Below are 25821 nucleotides of genomic sequence, written 5' to 3'. Positions count from 1 at the left end.
ACTTCCATTTTTTGTCAGATTCTCTTGTTGCGTTTGGCACGCCCGTTATATGTATATGTGGTTATATATGTATTATATGCATGTGTTGTGGTGTGTATGTATGTATGTATGTATGTATGTATGTATGTATGTATGTATGTATGTATGTATGTATGCATGCATGCATGCATGCATGTATGTATGTTATCATGGTACTTTAATTACAAAATGTATTATTCAATGTTAAATTGCTGTAGTTATATATAGTATGTAAATGTCGGCCACATGAGTCTGTGATTTTCTGGTGTTATGCAAATGAAATCTGGAATCTTGTATTAATTTTCGCTAAAAGTTTGTTCATGATTGATTGCATTTAACTTAAATATGCAAAAGTGTGTGTGCGCGTACTATTTCGTCTCGCTTAAGTAAAACAGCGCTCACCTTTTATTTACCTAGCGCGAACCGAGATATCTAAACAAGAACGTTATCTAACATATTTATGTTGTCACGTAGTTCAAAACGAAATTGTGATTGAATTTATTGATTTAAGCAATACAATTCATTATTTTAAAAAAATCACTAAACCCACGTAAATGCTCAAGTATAAGGCAGGTTGTGCAAATACAAATTTAAGATCCGCAGTTAATAGAATAAATACGGTAACGCGGGTGAACCGTAAAACGGATACAGCGTTATTGTTATAAATGAAACACACCGGGTGTGTCAGCTTGTGAAACATGGATGGGGAAGTTTAAGTATTTTGATTCTATTTTCATATAAGGTAAGATTAATGTGATCATTACAATGATGTAAAATTTTGTTAGGTTGGTGTAGGTTGATGTACATTGTTTAATTTAATATAGCACGTTTCTTGAGGGGACTATTGTTTAATATATAAGGTTAAGTAGTGTGTTAACTGAAAGTGTTAAGCCATTGTCATCAGCTTCATATTCTATGCAGTTTGACTAGGCTTGCTTGATCTTTGTATATTGATGGTGAAATACCTTTAATATTTAAATGGAGTGTTCAAATTCAGCAGATTAATATAACGAAAAATATTCATTTCCGGTAACATTCCGGTTCATTTATATTATTTGAATGTTCGAAAGGCCATTAACGTAAAGTGGATTTAAATGTAATGTTATTGGGATGAAACTACTGCGTAACAACAACATTTGTGTAAAACCACGGATGTCATTTTTTTCTCAAAACCCCCTAGCATTTGAATGTCTCTGTATGTTATAAAGTATACCACAAATACTTCCCTATATTAGTCTACACATGACTTGTTTAATGAACAACCTTATACCGCTAGATTATTTTACTGTGCTCATCTTTGTCGACATTTTCCCAGTAGTGAGTGAACAGGTGAAAAGTTGAAATAAGTTAACATTTTGTCATAACTCATTAATTTTATAATTAACTTCGCATGAACAATGAATAACTCACATGGCCCAAAGATATTTCTGTAAATATCCATTTGGATTTACCTGTAACGTTCAATTTATTTAAAAAAAATAGTTTGACACTCATTTTATTACATTAGCATATACATACAGCAGGTTTATATATTATCCACATCAATTGCTGGTCAAATATCATTAAAACAGTCAATCTTTTGAATATATACATGTGTAATTCAATTCAACGTAGCTTGACAATGAAAAAAATGTGCATAATGTCACTTAGTACGTTTTAACTCTTCTTTAATATTTCTGTAGCAACAACCGTTTATTGTCTTAATTTATCTTTTATAAGGGTTTGGTTGCTGCAAGTAATATGAAGAAATTTAAATGTCCATACATTTTAATTGGAATGTTTTGCTACCTATAGCACTGTTGTCAACTTAAATGGATATATTTATGAATTCAATTTTGAAGTGTGGGCGTGATTTGTTCCCAGTATAAACGTGTTATAGATTTATTAGGATACAAACTACTTTGTTGACGAAATTAAATTCTGTTCGAGTTCACACAAAGCTATTATTGAAAATTATTTGCCCTTAAACATGTTACAGATAACCATCAATAGACACAAATTAAAGCGCATTGCTCCAGGGCACGAAGCCATAGATCTGTTACATATTTGAAGATAACGAAAGTAAATTGAGGTGGCTATTATTCTAATACACTCCCCGTCGTCTGTCCGAAACCATCCGTCCGCAAATCCCGAAACCATCCGTCCGAAAAATCCGGGAATCTCACGTATTGTGATCACTTTAAAAGTTAAACGATTCATCATACAGGCTAAATAGTTTTATTGGTATTAACTGAATATGTCACCATTGTTTTATGATGTTGACAAACCTGTTTTGTTTATACATCAAATGGGTCGGCCTGAGAAAACATTATCATTGACATTTTCACGAATTTCGTATATGAACTTTAAATAGACCCTTTGAAAATGTTGACAGTTCGGAGTCGCAAATGTCCGGAAAACTAATCTCACATTTTTTTTTCAATCAGCGTTGAGAGACACGTGACCGTCACGGAAAAATTTCGCCTCGCTAGAAGATCGAATCAGGGACCTCTTGATCCGATTACAAATCCGAAGTGCTCCCAGTGGACACCATTCACACGTGATCAAGATAACTTAGTAGGTCGCTTTAAGGGGCTGCTAGAGCTTAAACGAGAAAAAGAACACATCTTATACACAAATGTATTAGCATTCACCTTAAAACGTCAGATTCAATTGGACCTTTAAGTCAATGCTTAAGAAATGATTTTTTTGTAAATTAAGCTTGTTACGTGATAGTGAAAGTTGGCGCGCAAATAAATGTAATTAGTACTCGTGACAATAACGTGTACACGCACGCAACAACATACGCACGCACTTATGCACGCAAGCACGCATATTTTTCCGAACCTTGTCCGTTCTACTTGTTAACAAAATCAATTCGCAACCAATATTAATGTTTATGAACTGTGCTGTAGTTAACACGTTTAAAACAATGGTGCAAAATCTGTATGTTGACTGGTGCACTATATAGGACAATCTGTATAATCTCATAAGCTAGTGCACTAGAATTTTTGCAGAAAATGGACAGGTATACACAATAATGATGAGGTCAGAAATTTTAAGAATTTCGTTGAATTTCATTTGATTTTGAGGATTTTTATACATTGTATTATTAAGTTTAACAACATTTTTTAATCAGACTTTGAAATAGTCGAGTTTCTATCGTTTGTGTTTTTTATGGAATAAACTACAAATTTGTCATTGATAAAGAGACGTTGTATTGATAACATGTCAAACTTCAAGTGAATGCATGTTTATTGAACCTCTGCATTGATAGATAAGAGTACATTTTTGGGGAGTAATTATAGCACAATAGAGAAAACGAAATCCCTAAAGATCGCCCAAAACGACAAAATTGAAAATGTTGCAGGCTCGGTTTGATCGAGCCTGTTCATGGACGGTACTGGAAAATCCACGCCCCCTAGCACCGGCTTAAGCAGAATTCAACATTTAAACATTAAAATGGTGAAATTTTAAATTTATAAACATCCGCAAATGTGTTCATATGGCGGTTATCATGGAACCTTCAATGTACCATGAAAAGCGGCGTATGATCCCCAATACGTCAAGCCTACACTTGTTACAGCATGCTGCATTACCAAATTTTGACTGATCAAGGCTTTTTAAGGCCAAACAATGATAATGAGCGAGATGAAATGGTCTGTATATTATTCTCAATACCATAATAAGCTCTGACCGGTGATAGCCTTATGCAACAAAACATTATAGAGGGTTAATTCACTCCTTTTTCGTGCATTAACATCTGCAGACACATGAGGCCTGAGTCCATATGACAGTATGACGGCTAATGCAGATGTAAATGCACGAAAATTGTGCATTTGATAGCGCTTTTCTGTGAGTAGTTTTAAGCCAAGGGCATCTCTTTTAAATTGTGATATCCATTTAAATAAGCATAACTTGATAATTTCCGGAGCTTCCATTCTGACTTGTATTGAACTATATAAGCAAAGTAATGTATGTTTACGTACATTATTCAGATTATGAGGCAGATACTATAATATGTGTGTCTTAATTATTATGGTAAAGATGGTACGTACTGCATGATAGAAAAATCCACGTGCATATTTTGTTTACATTACAGTTAACCTACATTTCTTACCTGCTAATCACCACTGTTCTGGCTGAAATTAATAAGAGTATGTAGACAGAACGGTGTTCAAAGTATTTGTATTGTCTTGTCAACGACATTCTTAAGCAGTGTAAAATGCTTAATATATTATGTTGTATCATTACACGTTAAAATTAAACGCATTAAATTGATGTCGGACCCTTGAACAAATACGTCAGTTTCAAAATTGCTTGAAATCCAAAGAGGTTGAACTTTAACGTTGACCTTTTCTATTTCGTAATGAATTGTCTTCATAGTTGAACACAACCTTAAAGATCCTGTAACACATTTTTTATGGTTATATATAAAACATAAAATGCTCAAATGGAGATTTATCAATATTGTAAGTTCCAAAACGCATTATTTGTAAAGATATTACTGAATTTACATTTTCTTGTTACTAAAGGGAGGTAATTAGAAATTTATTTTCTTTAAAGTCTAAGTCAAATTTTTCAATAAGAAATGAATGCATATATTCTAATGATTATTTATAATGCAAATTAACTTTTGCAGTACATATTTTACATAATTTTATTCTTCGATGTTTGAAAATTGTTTGACAAGCATAATTATAGACATTTCTAAAATTTCACTTAAAAGTGGGAACAACTTTATATCTTTAAGGACTAAGTCTTTTAATGATCAAACTCATTTTGACCTTTAGTCGTCAGTTACATTTAACTTCAGCTTTTGGGACAAAAAACTATAGAAAATTTAATTGAACTTGACCTTAATTTGACATTGACACTTAAGGTCAATTAATGAATTTTACTACAGTTGATCATAATGTTGCATTTCTAATGGATTTGATTTATGCTTGGGCAAAATACCCATTATGACAAAACCCGTATTTTGAATAATTCAAAAATAACTTTGGCCTTTATTTTACTTTTTGTCATATTTTTTGAAATGTGCTTCAATTGTCATAACTTTGTTATTTATGTAAAGATTTGATTCATACTTTGACAAAACCGACTTGTTGAATTATTCTGAAATGACTATGACCTTTATTTGACCCTGACCGTCAAGGCCAAATAATTGAAATTTGCTTAAATTGTTAAATTGTTATGAATTTGAATCATTCATGGACAAAGGAACACTTGTGACAAAACCGACATGATGATTATTTCTAATTTGACATTGACCTTTGAATGACCTTGACCATCAAGGTCAAATATGAAATTTGACTTATTTATTACAAAATAATGTGTTTTGTAGGAGAAGTCTTTACTACATGTGCATCGTATAATAAATAAGAAAAAGTCGAGCGTGGCCCATGTTAGGCAGTGGCTCTTGTTTTTCTTTCACATGAATATTGATTTACACTATGAAGGGCTTAAGAATTTTAAACATCATATAACAACACTTAATTTGTAGATGTGCTTGATCCTTTTTTTTACAATCATTGCTGTTATAAAAGACATAAAACGCATGAGCTTTACTCTTCTAGAAAATTATAGCGCTACTGAAATCGAGAAAATATCGTTGAAAACTGCTAGATGAACTCTCGTACTGCTAGTGTAGTTTTATAGATTGCAGAATTGTCTCGGGAGCTTGAGCATTTCTCCTTCCTGTCTATATTAAATTGATAATCAATAATCAATACACCTCTCTTGCTGTTCATGGAACTGTTTCTAAAAATGCCTGTAAAGGTAAACGATGATGAGATCTGGTCATACATTTTCCGATACCGGGCCATCAGCCTTGCTGTTCTGACTTTATTACAATAATTTGGAGATTTTTCCTGTAACCAAATCATTCACATTGTATGGAATTATAAAATGGATTACTGCCAAGTTAACACAAAGTGTACAGAAATTGATGTGTAGCCGAGGTATGTGTTATTTTATGTTGTAAGAAGATGATGTACATGTTGTATTTTCTTTCAAGTTGATCAATGTTTATTTGTAGGGTTGTTGTTGTTTGTAATAGAGGAAGTTTTAAAAACAATGATATTATTGATAAAGCTTAATATTAAGCTGGTAAAGATAAACATGCGGCTGTTATACAGGGTTGTATTGATCTTGAGGAGAGCTTGTATTTAACTAATGGCAGACCTATGGCATTCTAGTTGCGAGTTTTTTCTCTGTAACGATCCATCTTTCGGTAACAAAAAAATGAAGTAATTTAATACAGTTTTAAAATTGATTGTGTTTCTAATACATGTATATACATGATTTGGCCCATTTAGTTTCTGGAGTGAATAGTTTCAGTTGCTATAGATTTACTCGACTACATGTATATGTTAATGTTAGTGTAATTTATCTGAAGGCACGTACATTATTTAGACATTGGTATATGTTTTCCATGTTTATATCACATAAAGTGGCACGTGCAAATTGTTTCTGTTTAAATGGTTTGCTATAATGAACGTATTGCAAGTAATAATACATACAATATTAACTTTTTGTCACGACACTCATTATTGGAAACATATTTACCATTAATGGCAATAATATAACAATAAACAGCTGGATTAATAGCTACATGAGGCAGACAGTACATGTACATACATACATTAACAAGGCGCCCTAGGTGACTAGCACGATTGTATTACACACATGAATATGGAACGCCTGGACTGTCTTATGTGTAGAATGACTGATATACATGGTTAAATGTCATTCTATTGTCTCCGAGATACAATATGCTGGGTCAAAATCCCAATATACTGGGTGGAAATCCAAATGCGCTCAGTTATTGAAGTGTAATGTTGTGTGCTGATTACATTTTATTCAGTCAAGTCAATGTATTGTCGGGTGCATTAGTCGTTCTGTTCAGTTCTTAAAACAAACAAGCATGTGGTAACACAATTATGTTGAGTTAAAAAGATATGTTGTAGGGTGTGACAGTTATTATGTTCGGTTAAAATAGCTCTTCTCATCATGTTCAACCATGAAAATAAACAGTTGAGTGGTACTATCATTTCGTTTGGCTGCGGCAGTGTATTATTGGGTGATACTTTTATTATTTTCAGTTGCAATGACATGCTGTTGGGTGCTTAATTCCTTCTGTTCAGTCGTGAAATAGAACTGTTGAATAGTACTATCATTATGTTCAGTTCAGATGGTATTCTGTTCGGTGCAGAGGTCTTTCTGTTCAGTTCAGATGATGTACTGTTCGGTGCAGAGGTCATTATGTTCAGTAGAGAACACAAAATGTTGTGCGATACCGTTATTATGTTCAGTTCAGATGATATAATGTTTGGTGCAGAAGTCATTATGTTCAGCAGTGAACACAAACTGTTGTGTGATACCGTCATTATGTTCAGTTCAGATGATATACTGTTCGGTGCAGAAGTCATTATGTTCAGTTCAGATGATGTACTGTTCGGTGTAGATGTCATTATGATCAGTAATGAACACAAACTGTTGTGTGATACCGTCATTATGTTCAGTTCAGATGATATCCTGTTTGGTGCAAAGGTCATTATGTTCAGTAGTGAACACAAACTGTTGTGTGATACCGTCATTATGTTCAGTTCAGGTGATATACTGTTCGGTGCAGAAGTCATTATGTTCAGTAGTGAACACAAACTGTTGTGTGATACCGTCATTATGTTCAGTTCAGATGATATAATGTTTGGTGCAGAAGTCATTATGTTCAGTAGTGAACACAAACTGTTGTGTGATACCGTCATTATGTTCAGTTCAGATGATATACTGTTTGGTGCAGAGGTCATTATGTTCAGTAGTGAACACAAACTGTTGTGTGATACCGTCATTATGTTCAGTTCAGATGATATAATGTTTGGTGCAGAAGTCATTATGTTCAGTAGTGAACACAAACTGTGGTGTGATACCGTCATTATGTTCAGTTCAGATGATATACTGTTCGGTGCACAAGTCATTTGACAATGCACTGAGTGGTCATACAATTATGTTGGGTTCATTCGGATATGTTCGCGTCAAACAAGATGGCGGGCGGGAGCAACTAATTTCCATAGGTCACGTCGAGGCTAATGACCACTAAATTGCCAAAACAATTTTCTTCCCCGTAAATACCATCGGGAGCTTAAGAGCGTTATTTCAATAAATTGGACAGATCGTATGGCATATTTAATACCCAATGGGTATTTTATCAAGTTAATTTATGACTATACTATACTGTTACAGTCATAATGGGCACAGTATATAAAACTTAAAATATGGGTAAGGGTAGCCTGTTCAAGTCACACATGACCACCGTAAATAAAACTTAAAATATATGTGTTGGTAACTTTTTATACTCACAAGTGGACACATCAAACGAAATTTAAAATATGAAACATAATATACAAGTAAGGCAAACCTATTTGAGTCACACATGGCCACAGTTTATGGAACGTTAAATATAAGTATGGAAACCCCCATTTGAGACACACATGACCACAGTAAATGGAACATTATATATAAGTAAGGGTAGCCTAATAAAGTCAAACATGGCCAAAGTATAAAAAAAATTCTATCTAAGTAAGTGAAACCTAATTGAGTCACACATGGCCACAAGATATTAGACATACTGTTTAACTCAGGGAAATGTATTTGAGTCTAATTTTATTAGGCTACCCTTACTTATCTTACTTATATATAATGTTCCATATACTTTAGTCATGTGTGACTCAAATAGATTTTCCTTACTTAAACATAATGTTCCATATATTTTGGCCTAGTGTGACTCAATAAGGTTTCCCTTACTTATATAGAATGTTCTTCATGATGGGGGTATGTGTGACTTTATTGCGCTACCCTTACTTATATTTAATGTTCCATATACTGTGGCCATGTGTGACTCAAATAGGTTTCCCTTACTTAAATATTATGTTCCATTTATTGTGGTTATGTGTGACTCAAATGGGTTACCAACACATATATTTTAAGTTGCATATGCTGTGGCCATATGTGACTTTAATAGGCTACCCTTACTTATATGCTCCATATACTGTGGCCATGTGTGACTCAAATAGGGTTCCCTTACTTGTATATGATGTTTTATATTTTAAATTTCGTTTGCTGTGTCCATTTGTGACTCTTATAGGTTACCAAACAGATACATTTTAAGTTTTATTTACGGTGGACTTTAACAGGCTACCCTTACCCATATTTTAAGTTTTATATACTGTACCCATTATGACTGTAACAGTAAAGCATAGTCATGAATTAACTAAATAAATTACCCATTGGGTATTTAAAAGTCCAATTTATGAAAATAACGTTCTTAAGCCCCCGATGATATTTACAGGGAAGAAAATTGTTTTGGCAATTTAGTGGTCATTAGCCTCGACGTGACCTATGGAAATTAGTCGCTCCCATCTGTTGCCCGAAAATATCCGAATGAACCCAACATAATTGTGGTATCACACAACAGTTTGTGTTCACTATTGAACATAATGACCTCTACACCGAACAGTATATCATCTGAACTGAACATAATGATAGTACCAAAAAACAACTGAACATAACGACCTTTGCACCGAACAATACATTGACTTGACTGAAGAAGATGATATCAGCACACAAGATAATGATAGTACCATTTAAGATAATGATTGTATCATTTAACAGTTCTATTTCACGACTGAACAGAAGGAATAAAGCACCCAACAGCATGTCATTGCATCTGAAAATAATAAAAGTATCACCCAATAATACACTGCCTAAGCCAAACAAAATGATAGTACCACTCAACTGTTTATTTTCATGGTTGAACATGATGAGAAGAGCACCAAACAGCATATTATTATAACCGAACATAATAACTGCAACACCCTACAACATATCTTTTTAACTCAACATAATTGTGTCACCACATGCTTGTTTGTTTTAAGAACTGAACATAACGACTTATGCACCCGACAATACATTGACTTGACTGAATAAAATACAGTCAGCACACAACATAGCACTTCAATAACTGAGCACATTAGGATTTCCACCCAGCATTTTGTATCTCGGACTCAACAGAAAGACATTTAACCAGGTATATCATTCATTCTTAACATAAGACAGTCCAGGCGTTCCATACATGAATGTATAATCTAAATTGTCCGGCAACTCACCCATATAGAGGTGTTTTATCAAAAGCTAGTTTTATAAAGTTATGGCATAAAAACATCTTGTTCGCTTTCCTATCATGTTTTTTCTCTCTTTATAATTCCGACAAAGAATTGATTATATGTCACATTAAGATAATACAAGTAATATTATGAACTATATTTTCAATAGCCGTGTTATCTCGTACACCCTCGTGGATTTCTGAGGATTTATCGAATTGGTGTCAACTATCTGTCGTATTACATTGTATATATAACTAGTACGTGGTTGTGCTCATATTTTAAGAAATATTACTGGCGACAAACGCTGTTAGGATCACAAGTGTTAGTCATTCACATAGAACTGTTCACCCGCGTGCTTATAAATCTAATCAATACACGGTACCATGGCCTTTCTATGCTCATCAATAATTTATTTCTATTCTGGCGATTTATATTTAGTAGAGTTCATCATAAACTATTTAACCCGACAAGGCACTTTGTTTAGCACGGATGGTTGGATTGATTCCAGCGATTTCTCTGCATAGGTTAAAAGTACAGACGAGCGGGCCATACTCTATAATTATTATCAGGTCAAATTTCAAATTAAATTCAGTCACTTCGATGTTGGTTCACAGAAAGGTGATGATAAAATCAACTGTTTGGGTTTTAGCTAAGAAAGCCCTTTTTAAGTCCGATTTTTTTTTTGGCCATTTTGGGTTAGCTCTAAGGAGTTTAAACCATGTAGCCATCTGAGTCCTTTGTGAGAATATTTTATCTTTAATTAATGATGGATAAAACGTTAATATTTTTCATTTTTGATTAGTTTAAAAAAGTAAGGTGACACTAACATATTCACATAGTACATAAAATTATTCCATTGTGTTTTTCTTACATACGATATTTTGATAATAATATTTATTTTAAATTTTTAATTCTTCAGATTCCTTTTCTTAACAAACATATATTCAGGAAGAGCTGACTGATTCAGTTTGTATATAGAATGATTAATATGTTGCTGTTCAAAGACAGTAATGTCTGAACTTATAAATTGAATTTTTTTTTTTTTTTAAATTTTGATATATTCCAATCATCTCTTATTTAGACATCATATGTAAATCAGCTGATATAGATACCACAGCACAGTGTCACAATCTGAAACTCCTAGCACATTCGAGTATCTGACCTACTGTAACTATAGTAACTATTAATATGCCAGTCACACTGTTTTGTGAAAATTCAATAAGTTAATTAAAAAAGTTCTGGAAGCGGTCGATATGGTGTATTCCCAGAAGGTCAGCTTGAAAAACTAAACATTCAGTTTTAGATGCACGTCTGAACTATTCATATAAATGGTTGATCGTGTCGACAACAAGATGCCTCTATTATCTAGGAAGAAATTATCATTTAACATGTTAAGGTGGGTGTTTACAATTCATATTGATTTCTTTAATTCATTTTGACCTGAAGACACATTGTTTTTCAGTAAAAAAAATATGAGCCGCGTCACGACAAAACCAACATAGTGCGTTTGCGACCAGCATGGATCCAGACCAGCCTGCGCATCCGCGCAGTCTGATCAGGATCCATGCTGTTCGCTATCAGTTTCTCTACTTGTAATAGGGTTTGTAAGCGAACAGCATGGATCCTGATCAGACTGCGCGGATGCGCAGGCTGGTCTGGATCCATGCTGGTCGCAAACGCACTCTGTTGGTTTTGTCGTGACGCGGCTCATATAATCTTCGAATAACTCTATGATAATTATATCTGTAAAAGTAAAAAGGCTCGGAATAAATGGAGACATATTGATTCCTTCACGAGTTTCCTTAACACTCTAATAAAATAAAAAATAGACTTAGTTTTAAACGTATATAGCTAAATGTCGTTTCATGTGAATTTATGTTTGGTCTATCTTAGGACGCATTTATATTATTACAATTTTTATTTTATTTATTTTTATTTTTTTAAATTGTCGCTAAATACGGTCTTATCATAATGATCATATCGGTTTCATGTTCAAGTGTTTAAAATGAAAATCTTAAAGAGACTGGCCTAAAATGGAATTAAAGTTTTCAAATATTCCGTCTTTAATCATTCAATATTCGATCAACATTCTACATTCGGTTCTTGCTAAAGAAACAACATTTCAAATTAAACATGTAGGATGAGACATATATGAATTCGTTTATAACTGAACTTACATTCCCTGAGAATTAGAAAAGAACAACAAAGTACAAAAATGATTAATATTTCAGGTGATAAAAAATTATTGTTTTTTGAAGATGTTACCAAACTTTTCTTTTATTTCAGAAGAAGAAACCATGGTGAACGTAAGGGGGTTTGTCTACAGACTACATCCTAAAGCGGCGTTTGTTAAACTGATTTGGTATGGACTTTTTTTCCTGACATTGTCATTCATTTCGGTTATATTTATGGTGAATAGTAGTCCAACAGTTAGCTACCCGTATAACATGTATAAAGGGTATCCATTAACCGTATACGACAAGCCGTATAACATTAACAAAACAGAATGCAAGAATGATAGAGTTATAATCGTCGTTCATTCAGCAATAACTAACTTTAACAAACGTGACAGTATTAGAAAAACGTGGGGGAACAAAGCATTATTACAGCGATATGGGATGAAACTAGTGTTCATATTAGGAATGCCTTTCAATAGAGATTTACAAGTTCTTATTGACGCAGAATCCACCGAACATGACGACATTGTTCAGGGAAACTTTTTAGATTCTTATACAAATATAACCCACAAGGCTGTTCTGTGGCTGCGATGGGTAACGGAAAATTGTCCAAAGGCAAAAACTGTACTGAAGTTAGATGACGATGTATTCGTCAACGTGTTTTCATTCCATCATTACTTACCTGTGTTTGAAACTCCGACAAATTTTGATCGTCATATTTGGTGTGAAGTAATTGATATAGAGACGCAACGTATTCAGCGGAAAGCAGGACTAAAATGGAGGGTAGCAGAACATGAGTTAACGGGCCTCACGCATTATCCGTTAACTTTTTGCCGTGGATATTTTGTTGTATTAACGGCGGAGAGCGTAAAAACAATGTATCGTAAAGCGAAGGAAACTCCTTTCTTTTGGATTGATGATTTTTACATATTTGGGACACTAGCAAATAAAACAGGAACACGTTTTTCTTCTTTGAAATTTCTTGCCGATGAACAAAAAGCAGTAGAATGTTTTAAGTCAAGAAAATCTCTGTGTGAACTTATGGGAGTGTTACTAGATTCAAACAGTGCTATGGAGTTACTTTGGAAGTACACTGTTCAGCAGCTAAATTCTTTTACATGATCCAGCAATGTTTATTAGTCTGTTACATTTGCTATAAGATAGTGTGCCTTTGAAACTGCTGTTACAAAGTTATTTTTACTTCTTTACCTTAAATCACCAAGTTCATTTGACGTTTCAGAATAACGTTTTTGTAATTTTGCTGCTCAAGTTCTTGTTTAATCATAGTTCTATGTTGTTGTAGTCCGGAAGTGTTTCGTGCGTGGGCATCCTTTTTCAACTCCATGGATGATATTTCACATTCAACCGTTCAGTTAAGTGTATAAGAAGATACAAAGTTGCTCGTGACATCTTGAAGAACACGATTATATGTGTTTGAGGGAAATTTGCGCGCATTTGTGTGGTGACAGAGATAAAAATGTATACTTGATACATGTGCCAATATCATACGTACATACAGGCCCCGGAATGGAGCAGTTAATAATCAAACTCACTAGAACTTAGTGAACAATACTTCTGTCCACATCTTATCACGTGGTACTGAGTAGTTACAAATTGGCAACTGCGTAGGAAAATAATTTTAATTAAGAATGAATCGTCGTCGTTTACTGAACAATGTATTGTTCATTTGAGCTGGAATTTAATCACAATGATCAAACTCTTGAGGAATTTATTAAGTATTTGAACAACCATGCAATGTAAATCAGTAGTGTTCTTAGACATATCATAATTTCTTTTTAAATATCACGTGCCAAATAGGAATTAATATCATTTTGGTTGATAGTGAAATTGTCTTCATGAATTATACGTAATCACATCATAATTGATAGCAATAGGTAATGTTCATTCTGTCTAAATGTGATATATAATGTTATCAAGTTAACAACAGTGCTTACTGTGTATAACTTGAAAGCCATTACTTCTTGCCCCTATCACAACCGTCTGCAACACGCATGTAACATGTATAAAACCGTAAAAATACTTTAAATGTTAAATTGTCATGATTCCATCAATGAAAAACCGACAGTTGCACAAAAGTCAGTGATAGATATTGGTGCTGTGAGATTGCATAGTCAATATGGTTCAATTTTAATCACGCGTCAACTTTAACTATGCTTCCAGCATTTAGACCTGGTGTCGAGGTTATAAAACTTCTTTCTGAGTTCTGTCTCAAATCTCAGGATTTCCATTGGTCAGTGTACATTATATGACATTTTCAGACCAATCAAATATCAAAGATTTGAGTCAGTGTTAGCTTGGAGAATGTCTTTATACCCTGGTGCATGGTGTTAACACAGATTCTTTAAAGATGTGTTTTTGTGATGGCAAGCTGTCTGTTGTTGTAACAATATCTCCCTCTGAACCACTTGCAGGATTTTGACCAAACTTTACAAAAATGAACTTAAAATGGCCTTCTACAAAATTAATGTACAATGTAGATCGTTCTGGTCTGATGTACACCAAGATCATAAGAGCAAAGCTAGACATTACGTTTTCTTTAATCGTCTGTGCAGAAACTTTAATGCCAAGAACATAGGCATTGGGTATATGTTAAATTGTTTCCGCTTAGCAATATAGACTTGTATAGGAGTCTTTTTGTGTTGAACTACAATGCGTTTGTTTTACACATGATATGGTTTAGTGAATAGCTACAAAAGTTATATTAATCATGCCCCTTGGTTTAAAAATAGCCCCGCCCTGGTGCTCAGTTAGGTTACATATACTTTTTATAAACATGACTTAGAGCATTATAATACCCCCACAAAACGAAGGTTAATCTGGTATATAGGAGTCAGCTCTTCGGCTGGTCGGTCCGTCGGTCTCCTTCATGGTGTCCGGACGAAAGCTAGACTTTGGAATGAGTTATTGTATTCAAACTTGGTATAAAGCCACCGTATGTGCCATGTGGTAACCCTGGTTGGTTTTGCTTTGAATAACCTGGTTCCAGGTCACAGTTACTAAAATAGAAGAATGGTTTCCGGACAATATCTATAGTTATGAATGAGATATGATAGTCAAACTATAGCAAACTTATATGAAGACCCCGATTGAGTTTGTATTTGGACCCACTAAAGCCAAGATCACTATTTCTAAAAATAGAAAATGGTTTTCGGACAATATCAAGAACGAGATATTGTAATCAAACTATATATGGAAGTTTATATGAAGACTCCGGTTTGGTTTGCTTTTGGACCTCCTGGGGTCAAGGTCACTGTTACCAAAAAGGAAAATGGTTTCCGGACTAACATTAGTTAAGAATGAGTTATTGCAATCAAACTTGATATTTAGCAACCATATGTGATTGCATTTGGGCCCCCTGGGGTCAAGGGTCACTGTTGTTAAAAAAATAGAAAAATGTTTTTGGACAATAACTAGAGTTAGGAATGAGATATTATAATCAAAGTAAGTGTAAACCAAGGCAAGCTTATATGAACACCCTGGTTGGGATTGCAATTAATTGAAATGATTCTTTATACACAGTTGAAACTTCATAAATTATAGGTTGAGTTCAAAAGGTTTCTTGTGAGGGTATTAATCACTATAGTGATAGCTCTAGTTTGGCATTTATTATCACCTTGTGGTCCTTCCTCTAAAAATTGTGTTACTCATTCCCTGATGCAAAAAAATGGACCCAGCGCCAGAGTTATTAATATTGATATTTTATTGTTATTTATGTAGAGTTAATTGTATTAAAATATTCTCTGTGTGTTTCCTACAAATCCCAGAGCTTAAATATTCATCAAGTGAACTTCTAAAGTATTGTAATTCATTCCCCTAAGTTGACACTTCGAAAACTTAGTTAACATAGATTATTGTAATCACCCATGTGTTTCTTGACTTTCTCGAGAAAAAACAACGCTCAGAGCATAGATATCGAGCATAAAGCTTTACCTCTTTATCCTCTACAAAATTAACCCCGCCTTATAAGTCACTTAGACCTATACATGAATATAAAACACATTTAAGTCTTTATTAAAACTTCAATTCCCGGAGCAAAGATATTAAGCTTTTTCTTGTAAACTACGACGAAAGTTATAATAGTAATGTACCTTGGCTCACAAAATGGCCTCGTCCAGGGTGCCACTTAGCTTACATAGACTCATCTTGTTAATATTATGCCCAGAACAAAGATATTTGGCATATTGCATCACCTTGCTGTGCTTTTAGGCCGATTTTCAGCCCCATAACCCTCTTCAAAGAGTACATGTATATGTTATATATTTTCTAAAAAAATACACCTTCCCTAACAGTAATTAAAATAACATCCATTTTTCACAAGAATGAGAGTGGACAGATAGGGACAACTTCTTGTGGGAACTACAATGCACAGAGCTGGATCACTTATTGAATACAACTTGTTTGATGGAAATCCTTTTCCAATATGACAATGTCTAGATCTTCAGTATTAAATCATGTGTCATCAGCATTTGGCCCTCTTCACTTTTCTTTTACTAATCATGCTATTAGAGTCAAATTGACCATGTTCCACATTAAAGTCAAAAATGATACGCCCTAATATGACCGACCTACCTTATTATTACTAGTCTTTTCTAGCAATTAATCTTAGGCGAGCAATCTAGAGTCATAATGTACCTCTTGTTCCCTTTTTGAGCTTTCTTAAGACGCTTTTAATAATGGCACTATAAAAGCAAGCAACTTTGATTAAAGTTAGAAGCTAATTTAAGTTATACGTTTTTTGTACTTTATTTTTGTAAATAAAGAATATGCATTAACTTAATTGCCACCCTTTGTATTTTTCACTATGTGAAAAAAGGGACTCGCTTTTTATCTTCAGTTACTGTAGGCATGCTCGTTTATTGATCATTTTATATGAAATTATTATTGAAATGTTAAATATTATTGCAATCAATGCATTAGAACATTCCTTTCTTAGCATTTAAGATTATAACTGGTGTATATACATGTATATGTACCATTAATAATGTCTTGTTCATTTTGTTTTATCACGTTTATGATATTTATTAATAACTTACAAATAAAAAAATTAAATTTCAAAATGTTTTGTATAATTTTAAATGTAATGTTGTTTTATGCCCCTGGTTGAAATGATCGGACGGTCATATTGTTTTATATCTATCTATCTGTCTGTTTGTCTGTGACGGTGCCATAAAACTTTACCTTGAGAAAGCACGGGAGTCCTTTCAGCCTTCAAACTTGACAGGATAAGATCTATCTGCGCTACCGATAAGAGGTTGTGAAATCAAGGGCATCATGACCAGAAAAACAGCGAGTATCAGTCTGAGTGATAAGATAAACGTGCTTCCACTCTTACATGTCAGTCTGAGTGATAAGATAAACGTGCTTCCACTCTTACATGTGTAGCTCCGTAAGAGGTCACGGGGTTAAATGTCAAGGTCGTCGTGACCCTAACTGGCAAATCCTTATTTTTGCTATTAAATAAGCATGCATCCGTCCAAATGTATATGTATCTTGATGCATGCTATCTTCCAGACCCATTTAAAAGGTCAAAGGTCAAGGTCACCGTGACCTAAAATAGCAAATATTAGCGTTGGCTTTGAAATGAATGGTTTCATCCAAAGCTTTTCAACTTGACATGTGTACGTAACTTGATGAGCTATTACCTTCAGGCCCACTTAGAGATCACGTGTCAAAAGGCAAGGTCAACTTGACTATTAAATGATAGCCTTTTGATCCAAAAGCTTACTTCACAATGTTACTGGTTGTCTCCTTAAACAAGAAAAATTGATCTTGCATTTTGATTAAGAATCATTTACTTGATTTACAGAAAAAAGACAAAAAAGGGAGTACATGACTACAGAGACTACACTCGATTTTTCTATTTCTGGTCACTTTCGGAGTTTAGAATGATTAATTTTATGCGTGAAAATTATAACATAATAATTTTGTCGAATGTCTATCAAACGTAAAATTAAAAATATCATCTGTTGTTTAGAAAATATCATACAGATGATATATTTAAACTATTACCCTCAAGCTAAATAGTCCTTCTGTAGAATAAGTTGCGTGCTATAAAAACTACGTCATTCTCGAATGAATTTACGTAAGCGTTGCCGTTGGCAAGGTTTTACGCTTAAATTCCCATCTCAATAACTACATACGTTAATCGCTTAAAACTTCAAATCTGTAAGTTCATAACATTATAACCACTATCTATTTTAAGACACGGTTTTTACAAAATTTCAAACTTAGAAAATACTTTGTTCAGTTTTTCCATGCAAATTCACAAACTAGCTATTCATTTGAAACGTCACATACCGGTATGTTTTCTGGGTCTGATAGACCTTTGTTGTCCACTACATTATTTTCCAATGCGAAATTAGAGAAGATCTGCATTATTCGAAAAGCCGGACTGGCAGATATACATGTAAATTATTAGAATTATTCTCTACTGACCTGAAAGTCTAAGATAATTTGGTAAGCATATTGTATTATCGAGTGAGTTTCATAAATCATAACACTCTGATGAAAATAACCCTTTCCTTTGGAACTATTTTATAAATATTACCGGCTCGTGAAAATATGTGGCATTTTATCATGTTGAGTGAAAATATATTCCATATTTCACGCAAACGAAAAAATATCCTTTTTATTTAATTTCATTATCAAAGAAAATGGTAACGAATCCCCTTGCTTGCTACCAACTGCAATTGTACAGCGCGCAGTAATTTATGCGTAAGCACGCGCTGTTTGGCGCTACATTGTGACGTCATGTAAACAAGTCTTTAAACGTCTGTACAGCGTTAATTACTGAATTAAAGATATTGGTGTTTTGATTAATTTTCTTAGTTAGACCATTTTCTATCATGCTAGATAGTTTTCAAAACAAAATTCAAGAAAACGTTGTTTTGTATTTATCAGATTTTTCAAACAAAACGCCGAAAGAAGTCCCTTAAAATAAATATGAGTTTTGACTCCGCCCACTTTCATATTTATATTTCATATTTATTTTTAAAAAATATCAAATATATTTGACTGATATAGCACCATATTTCATGGGTAAAATTAAATAATTTTATATATTTACAAAGGTGAGCTATATCCGTCCAATCGGATTCCTTGCAATTGAAATTGAAAAATAGCGGCATGTATTAGATTTATTTCCTGACAACTTAAGATGATTGCTAGTTTCCTTGTGGATTTTTGCCGGTGTTAGCAGACAAAGAATATGTAAATCTACAGGGAAATAGGATATGAAAAAATGAAATAAACATTTTTCATATTTCTTCAACATTTTAACATTATACTGCATGATTGCAGTGCTTGCCAATGTATCACATTGTTTGATCGTCTTACCTGTATACTGCCAGTTTACAGTTACACCTGTATTATACGCGTACACTTTGATAAGACCGTAAAATATAGATAACTATCATTACATTTGTACTTTTGATATTGAAATTCGCGAGTTTAACAATGGATAGATCAATATTCAAACTAAAAATAACCTTATAGATAATTCTAAGGTAAAGCTATTTGTATTTAAACTCCTACATGTTTATTAGTTTTGTTACATTAAATATATCTACATGTAAAATACCTTCACCCTTATCTACTACACCTGTATCAAAAATAATTATTTTCCATTCCAAAACACATTAGTCTTAGTTAGTACCTACACAAAGATATGTGATTCTTGAGGAAAAAAATGTCAGTGAGAATTAATTAATATTTTGTTTAGTTACACATTTGATTACCCACGCACTCCTGTACTTCAACAACTTAACTGTATTGCTATCACTTAATATCAAAATACTTTTAAAAACTTACTTCGTTGATTTCTATTGATCAGAGGTTCATTACATGCGGTAGAAAAAACACACACTTTCTTTTTAATTTTCAGACTGCAATAAGTGATGACTGATGAGGATGGGTTGTGACTGGAGGTCAGTGCTGAACATCATGATCAAGAAAGGTCTGTTTAGATGGCTAAAACTGTTGATTGGACTCATTGCCATCGTTACAATATCTTTATTGATACACATGAATGTTCAGTATAATTTAACAGGATATATGCCCTATTCTATATCTAGTACATTTGAGAATATTAAAGGAGTATATCGTGGGTCATCACAAGACTGGTCGAACAACGGTACCAGAACACATCACAGGATAGAAAACCGTCTAATTGGATTTAACAAAGGTGTAAGAACTGTTACAAATCGGAATGTTGATCAACGAGTACCAAACGACACGATTAAAGATATACTATGGTTTAACAAACCGCCATGGTATGATATTCGTCAACAAAATAGGTTTCTTAGAACAAATTGTACATATTTAAATTGTCGGATGTCTACAGATGTAACAAATCTACAGAAATACTCCGCTATCATATATGCGCTGACAGAATCCGCCAGTCACGTTCCACCAATATCTCATAAAGATAGAAATCCAGATCAGATGTGGATATTTTTTTACTCAGAGTCGCCTGTTTATCAAGGAAAACTTGCATTCCGCCATACTAACTGGAGAAATACTATGAATTGGTCAATGTCCTACAATATTGATGCTGATATTTTCCGACCATACGGGTATTTGATAGAGAACAAAGAGATTAAACATACAAATTATAGCGCCATATATCATCGTAAATCTACACTAGTCAGTTGGGCTGTTAGTCATTGTGATGCTCAAAGTAAAAGGGACCAGTATGTGTCTGAGTTAGTAAGTAATGGTATTGAAGTTGATATATTTGGTACGTGTGGTAATATGCCATACCATGACCATCAAGACCTCCGAAATCTTCTAAATACAAAATACAAGTTTTACCTCAGCTTTGAAAACAGTTTTTGCGAGGACTACTTTACAGAAAAGTTTATAAATTTTTACAATTTAGACATTATTCTTATTGTACGAGGTGGTCTCAATTATGACAAGTATCTACCCAATGATACATTTATAAACACGGCGCATTTCTCGTCTGCGAAAGAGTTATCAGATTATATTGTAAAAGTGGGCTCATCAGAAGAGCTTTATACGAGTTATCTCAGGAAGAAAAGCAGATACATTGCAAAACATGTATACGAGATGCCACAGACATCGTGTATGTTGTGTGAAAAACTAAATAATCTAAATGAATATAGGAAAACATATATAGATCACGTGACGTATGTACATGACCGTAAATGTTGGACTCCTAATGATATAACAGAGCCAACATTTCATTGGCTTGCAATAGTGCTCGTGCTACTGTTTGTTTTCTGTTTTATCTTGTTTCTTTGGAAGTGTAAGCCATGGTCATTTTTAGCTCGACTTTTTTCTTTTTGAAAAAAACAGTAGAGGTATTGTTATAGTCGGGTCGGCGTTACCGTTGCCGTCCGCAAACTTGTACCTGGATCATAACTTTTTTATTTCTTGCTGTATTGTCTTCATACTTGGCCACAACAACCCTTGGGACAAGACCTTTCAGTACACCACACTAACCTTGACCTTCATCCATAAATGACCTTGACCTTCAAGGTTAAAAGTCCAATTTTTGCTTGTTCATGCTGTTTTTGGCTGTAACTTTGTTATTTTTGAATGGATTGTCTTCAAACTTGAACATAATAATCTTCAAGGATATCCCTTAAAAATAACCAGCCAGACCTTGACCTCCACACTAAAATGACCTTGACTTTGAAGGTCAAATTATTGAAATTTTCATTTTTTTGGCTATTATTGGCTGTAACTTTGTTATTTTTGAATGGATTGTCTTCAAACTTGAACATAATTATCTTCAGGGATATCCCTTAAAAATAACTAGACAGACCTTGACCTTCACTCATAAATGACCTTGACTTTGAAGGTCAAATTATTAAAATATTCATTTTTTTTTGGCTATTATTGGCTGTAACTTTGTTATTTTTGAATGGATTGTCTTGAAACTTAGACATAATAATCTTCAAAGATTACTGTTAAAAATATACCGAAAGACCTTGACCTTCACTCATTAATGACATTGTCTTTGAAGGTCAAATTATTGAATTTTTTATTGTTTTGGCGGTAACTGACTGTAACTTCATCATCATCATCATCATCATCATCATCATCATCATCAACAACAACAACAACAACAGTGTTTCTATTTATAGAATATCGTAATGTTTCTATTTATAGAATTGCGTAATGTTTCTATTTATAGAAATTGTGTAATGTTTCTATTTATGGAAATTGCGTAATGTTTCTATTTATGGAAATTGCGTAATGTTTCTATTTATGGAAATTGCGTAATGTTTCTATTTTTAGAAATTGCGTAATGTTTCTATTTTTAGAAATTGCGTAATGTTTCTATTTTTAGAAATTGCGTCATGTTTCTATTTTTAGAAATTGATGTTTCTATTTTTAGAAATTGCGTAATGTTTCTATTTTTAGAAATTGCGTAATGTTTCTATTTTTAGAAATTGCGTAATGTTTCTATTTTTAGAAATTGCGTAATGTTTCTATTTTTAGAAATTGATGTTTCTATTCTTAGAAATTGCGTAATGTTTCTATTTTTAGAAATTGCGTTATGTTTCTATTTTTAGTAATTGCGTAATGTTTCTATTTTTAGTAATTGTGTAATGTTTCTATTATTAGAAATTGCGTAATGTTTCTATTTTTAGAAATTGCGTAATGTTTCTATTTTTAGAAATTGCGTAATGTTTCTATTTTTAGAAATTGCGTAATGTTGCTATTTTTAGAAATTGCGTAATGTTTCTATTTTTAGAAATTGCGTAATGTTTCTATTTTTTAGAAATTGCGTAATGTTTCTATTTTTTAGAAATTGCGTAATGTTTCTATTTTTAGAAATTGCGTAATGTTTCTATTTTTAGTAATTGCGTAATGTTTCTATTTTTAGTAATTGCGTAATGTTTCTATTTTTAGAAATTGCGTAATGTTTCTATTTTTAGAAATTGCGTAATGTTTCTATTTTTAGAAATTGATGTTTCTATGATTAGAAATTGCGTAATGTTTCTATTATTAGAAATTGCGTAATGTTTCTATTTATGAAAATTGCGTAATGTTTCTATTTTTAAAAATTGCGTAATGTTTCTATTTTTAGAAATTGCGTAATGTTTCTATTTTTAGAAATTGCATGTTTCTATTTATAGAATTGCGTGTTTCTATTCATATATATATACAAAATAGATAAACAAAACTAATGTGACAAGACAGACCAACTAAATTTATAAAAAGGAAACGTTAAGATATGTTCAAACCTTTCAATGTTTGCGTTTAGAAAAAGTAAAAAGTCGAGCGTTGCCCCCGCCCGGCGGTGGCTCTTGATGTAACAAATCCTAGATGATATGTTTTAGCATTTAAGTTGATAAAATGTTGGAACAGCGTAACATGAAAGATCGTGACGAGAACGAATGTTGAAACAGCGTGACAAAAACAGCGTGACAGAAACAGCGTGACTTGAAGAGCGTGACCGAGAATGATTGCTGAAACAAAGCAACGTGACCAAAGACAAACATATCCATAAATGTATTCCATCTAGTTTTCATTAAAATAAGTATAAATCCATGTTGCAGTAATTCATAGAGATGTATGTTTTTATTTTCTGAATGTTCTAACAAAACGGTTAATGTAAAATGGTTGTAAATCAAATTTACATAAGAATCAAATAGCAGCTCAAATGAGATTGTTCGGATCTTTTTATCCGTAAGATTACAAGTATATATTTTGTTCATGTTGCTGTGGTGATAAAGAACACTGTAAGTTTAACTTTCTTGCTGAAATAGTAAATGTGTGTTTTTGTCAAACTTTTTTTACTCATTTTTCTATTTCATAAGCTACATTGTAGGCTATTTTGGTTCGAGAAGTTTTATGTTTTATAAGAAAGTTTACTGCCAAAGTTTAATGTGAGGTTATTTGATTTTTTTTGTTTGAATATGAATTTTAGCGAATACTTAAACACCCTTTATTTTATTTATGTTATTCAGTTAATTGAATGGTTTTTTTATACTGTATGTCAAGTTTTTTTTTACTTTGATGTTTTTATGTTGAAATATGATATGAATATTGAACAATTGTGAACAATAATTAAATTTTAACCAGCTTTGTTAAAGTAAATTTGTTACGATTCTTTTGAAATACTTCAATCCTATTGGAAATAAATAATTTCAAACACTTATGAACAATTACCTATACTTAAGGAAATTATAAACATGCAAAATAATGTTAACAGTCCAAATGAATTTCTTTATGAGTAAAGAAGATTTATAAAACACAAATGAAATAGTTTTGTAATAATAAAGTGGGTCTCGAACGCCTTATTCTCTGTGACGTCATTTGTTTTGACGTTTAGAATAAATGGACAATTTCATTTAGGAAATTAAGAGGCCAATACTTCGTTTTAAAAGATTAAGTAAAAGGTTTTTTTTTCGTTTTTTTTTAGAGAGATTTTATTTATACATGTCCATTTTTACCCTCCTCACAAATATATTTCACAGTGGTACACACTTTATTATATTGATACACACTTTATTACAAGAATAATATATAACGTATGTGTTAAATTATAAACCTGGCATAAGTCACAGAACTGTTTTATTGAATGTCAAGAAAAATATAGTATAGATCTCTATTTTTTTTGTAATTTGATATGCTGGTATAAGCATGTACTCTTCCGATCACACCGACGTCATTCCTAGTTACTGTTACTATGTATATCACCACCGTAACGATTTTATCTCTGTTTTTATGACATTTTTGCTTGTTATTTTTGTAGTCACATGTGGTTACGTTTTAAAGTAATTATAAAATAATCATTTTCTAGATATATTGATTGTTCTATGAAAGTTAAGTTTCATTGCCAAATCGAATGATTCTGAAATATATTGCAATTTTCTAACTTATTAGTATGAAATATAAGCGTATTCACTGAAATCAAACAAATAACCTCTATATATTTTGTTTTTAAAATGATCACTATATATTTTAATACCTGTTTGTCCTTAAGAAATAAATACCCAGTTCTTAACCTACTGAACCGTAAGTTATTAGCCTTTGCCTTACTGTCATTGCTTGAAAGGGTGGATTGACGTCATTAAATTAAGACGTCCTATAAAGACAGACACACAAACACCTCTTTGCACCTATATTGTTGACTGACTGATTTTTCTTTTTCTTCACAATATCTCCAAATGGTGATGCTGGACAGTGGCAAATGCATGATGCTTGTCTCAGCAATTTGCTCAGCCGTTGTCCTCAGCCATTGTCCTCAGTCGTTGTTGTTTTGGCTATACAGCGCGTTATTTAATTTGCTATATACGATATGATATAAATTTCATTCACACATTATATGAATTTGCACCACTTTTTAATATGTTTTATAATTTTATTATTTGTAATACCAAAGAAATGTAATGTCAATACAAGTATATCTGATTACTGTTTTAACATGGTTGTTTATTTATTTTTTTGTAAGTTTAAACTTTAAATAGATGTGTTGAAATTGC

The 25821-nt window shown here is 32.8% G+C and overlaps 2 protein-coding genes across 8 annotated transcripts in view; both read left to right on the top strand.

Moving 5' to 3' along the window:
- Nucleotides 1-17415, top strand: part of LOC132719782 (beta-1,3-galactosyltransferase 5-like) — a 27378-nt gene extending 9963 nt beyond the window's left edge. For 6 of the 7 annotated variants that reach the window (XM_060703665.1, XM_060703664.1, XM_060703668.1 and 3 more), the window contains one exon: nt 12447-17415. In XM_060703665.1, coding sequence (XP_060559648.1) covers nt 12447-13459 — 1013 coding nt within the window. In that variant the 3' untranslated portion in view covers nt 13460-17415. Of the gene's footprint in view, nt 1-5694; nt 5961-12446 lie in introns of those variants that run through there. The other variant, XM_060703666.1, reaches the window with a different exon arrangement.
- Nucleotides 269-25821, top strand: LOC132719781 (alpha-(1,3)-fucosyltransferase fut-5-like). Its single transcript, XM_060703660.1, has 2 exons — nt 269-760; nt 20241-25821. The coding sequence occupies exon 2, from the start codon at nt 20261-20263 to the stop codon at nt 21665-21667; it is 1407 nt and encodes a 468-aa protein (XP_060559643.1). The 5' UTR covers nt 269-760; nt 20241-20260; the 3' UTR covers nt 21668-25821.

This window comes from Ruditapes philippinarum, unplaced genomic scaffold (assembly GCF_026571515.1).
Source record: "Ruditapes philippinarum isolate M1 unplaced genomic scaffold, ASM2657151v2 ctg135_1_1_1_1, whole genome shotgun sequence".
NCBI lineage: Eukaryota > Metazoa > Mollusca > Bivalvia > Venerida > Veneridae > Ruditapes > Ruditapes philippinarum.
Note: the sequence above shows the minus strand (reverse complement) of the source record. Positions and strands in the feature narration are given on the sequence as shown.

Coding starts and splice junctions, on each gene's coding strand:
- LOC132719781 (XM_060703660.1), top strand. CDS start 20,261: ATGAGGATGGGTTGTGACTGGAGGTCAGTGCTGAACATCATGATCAAG.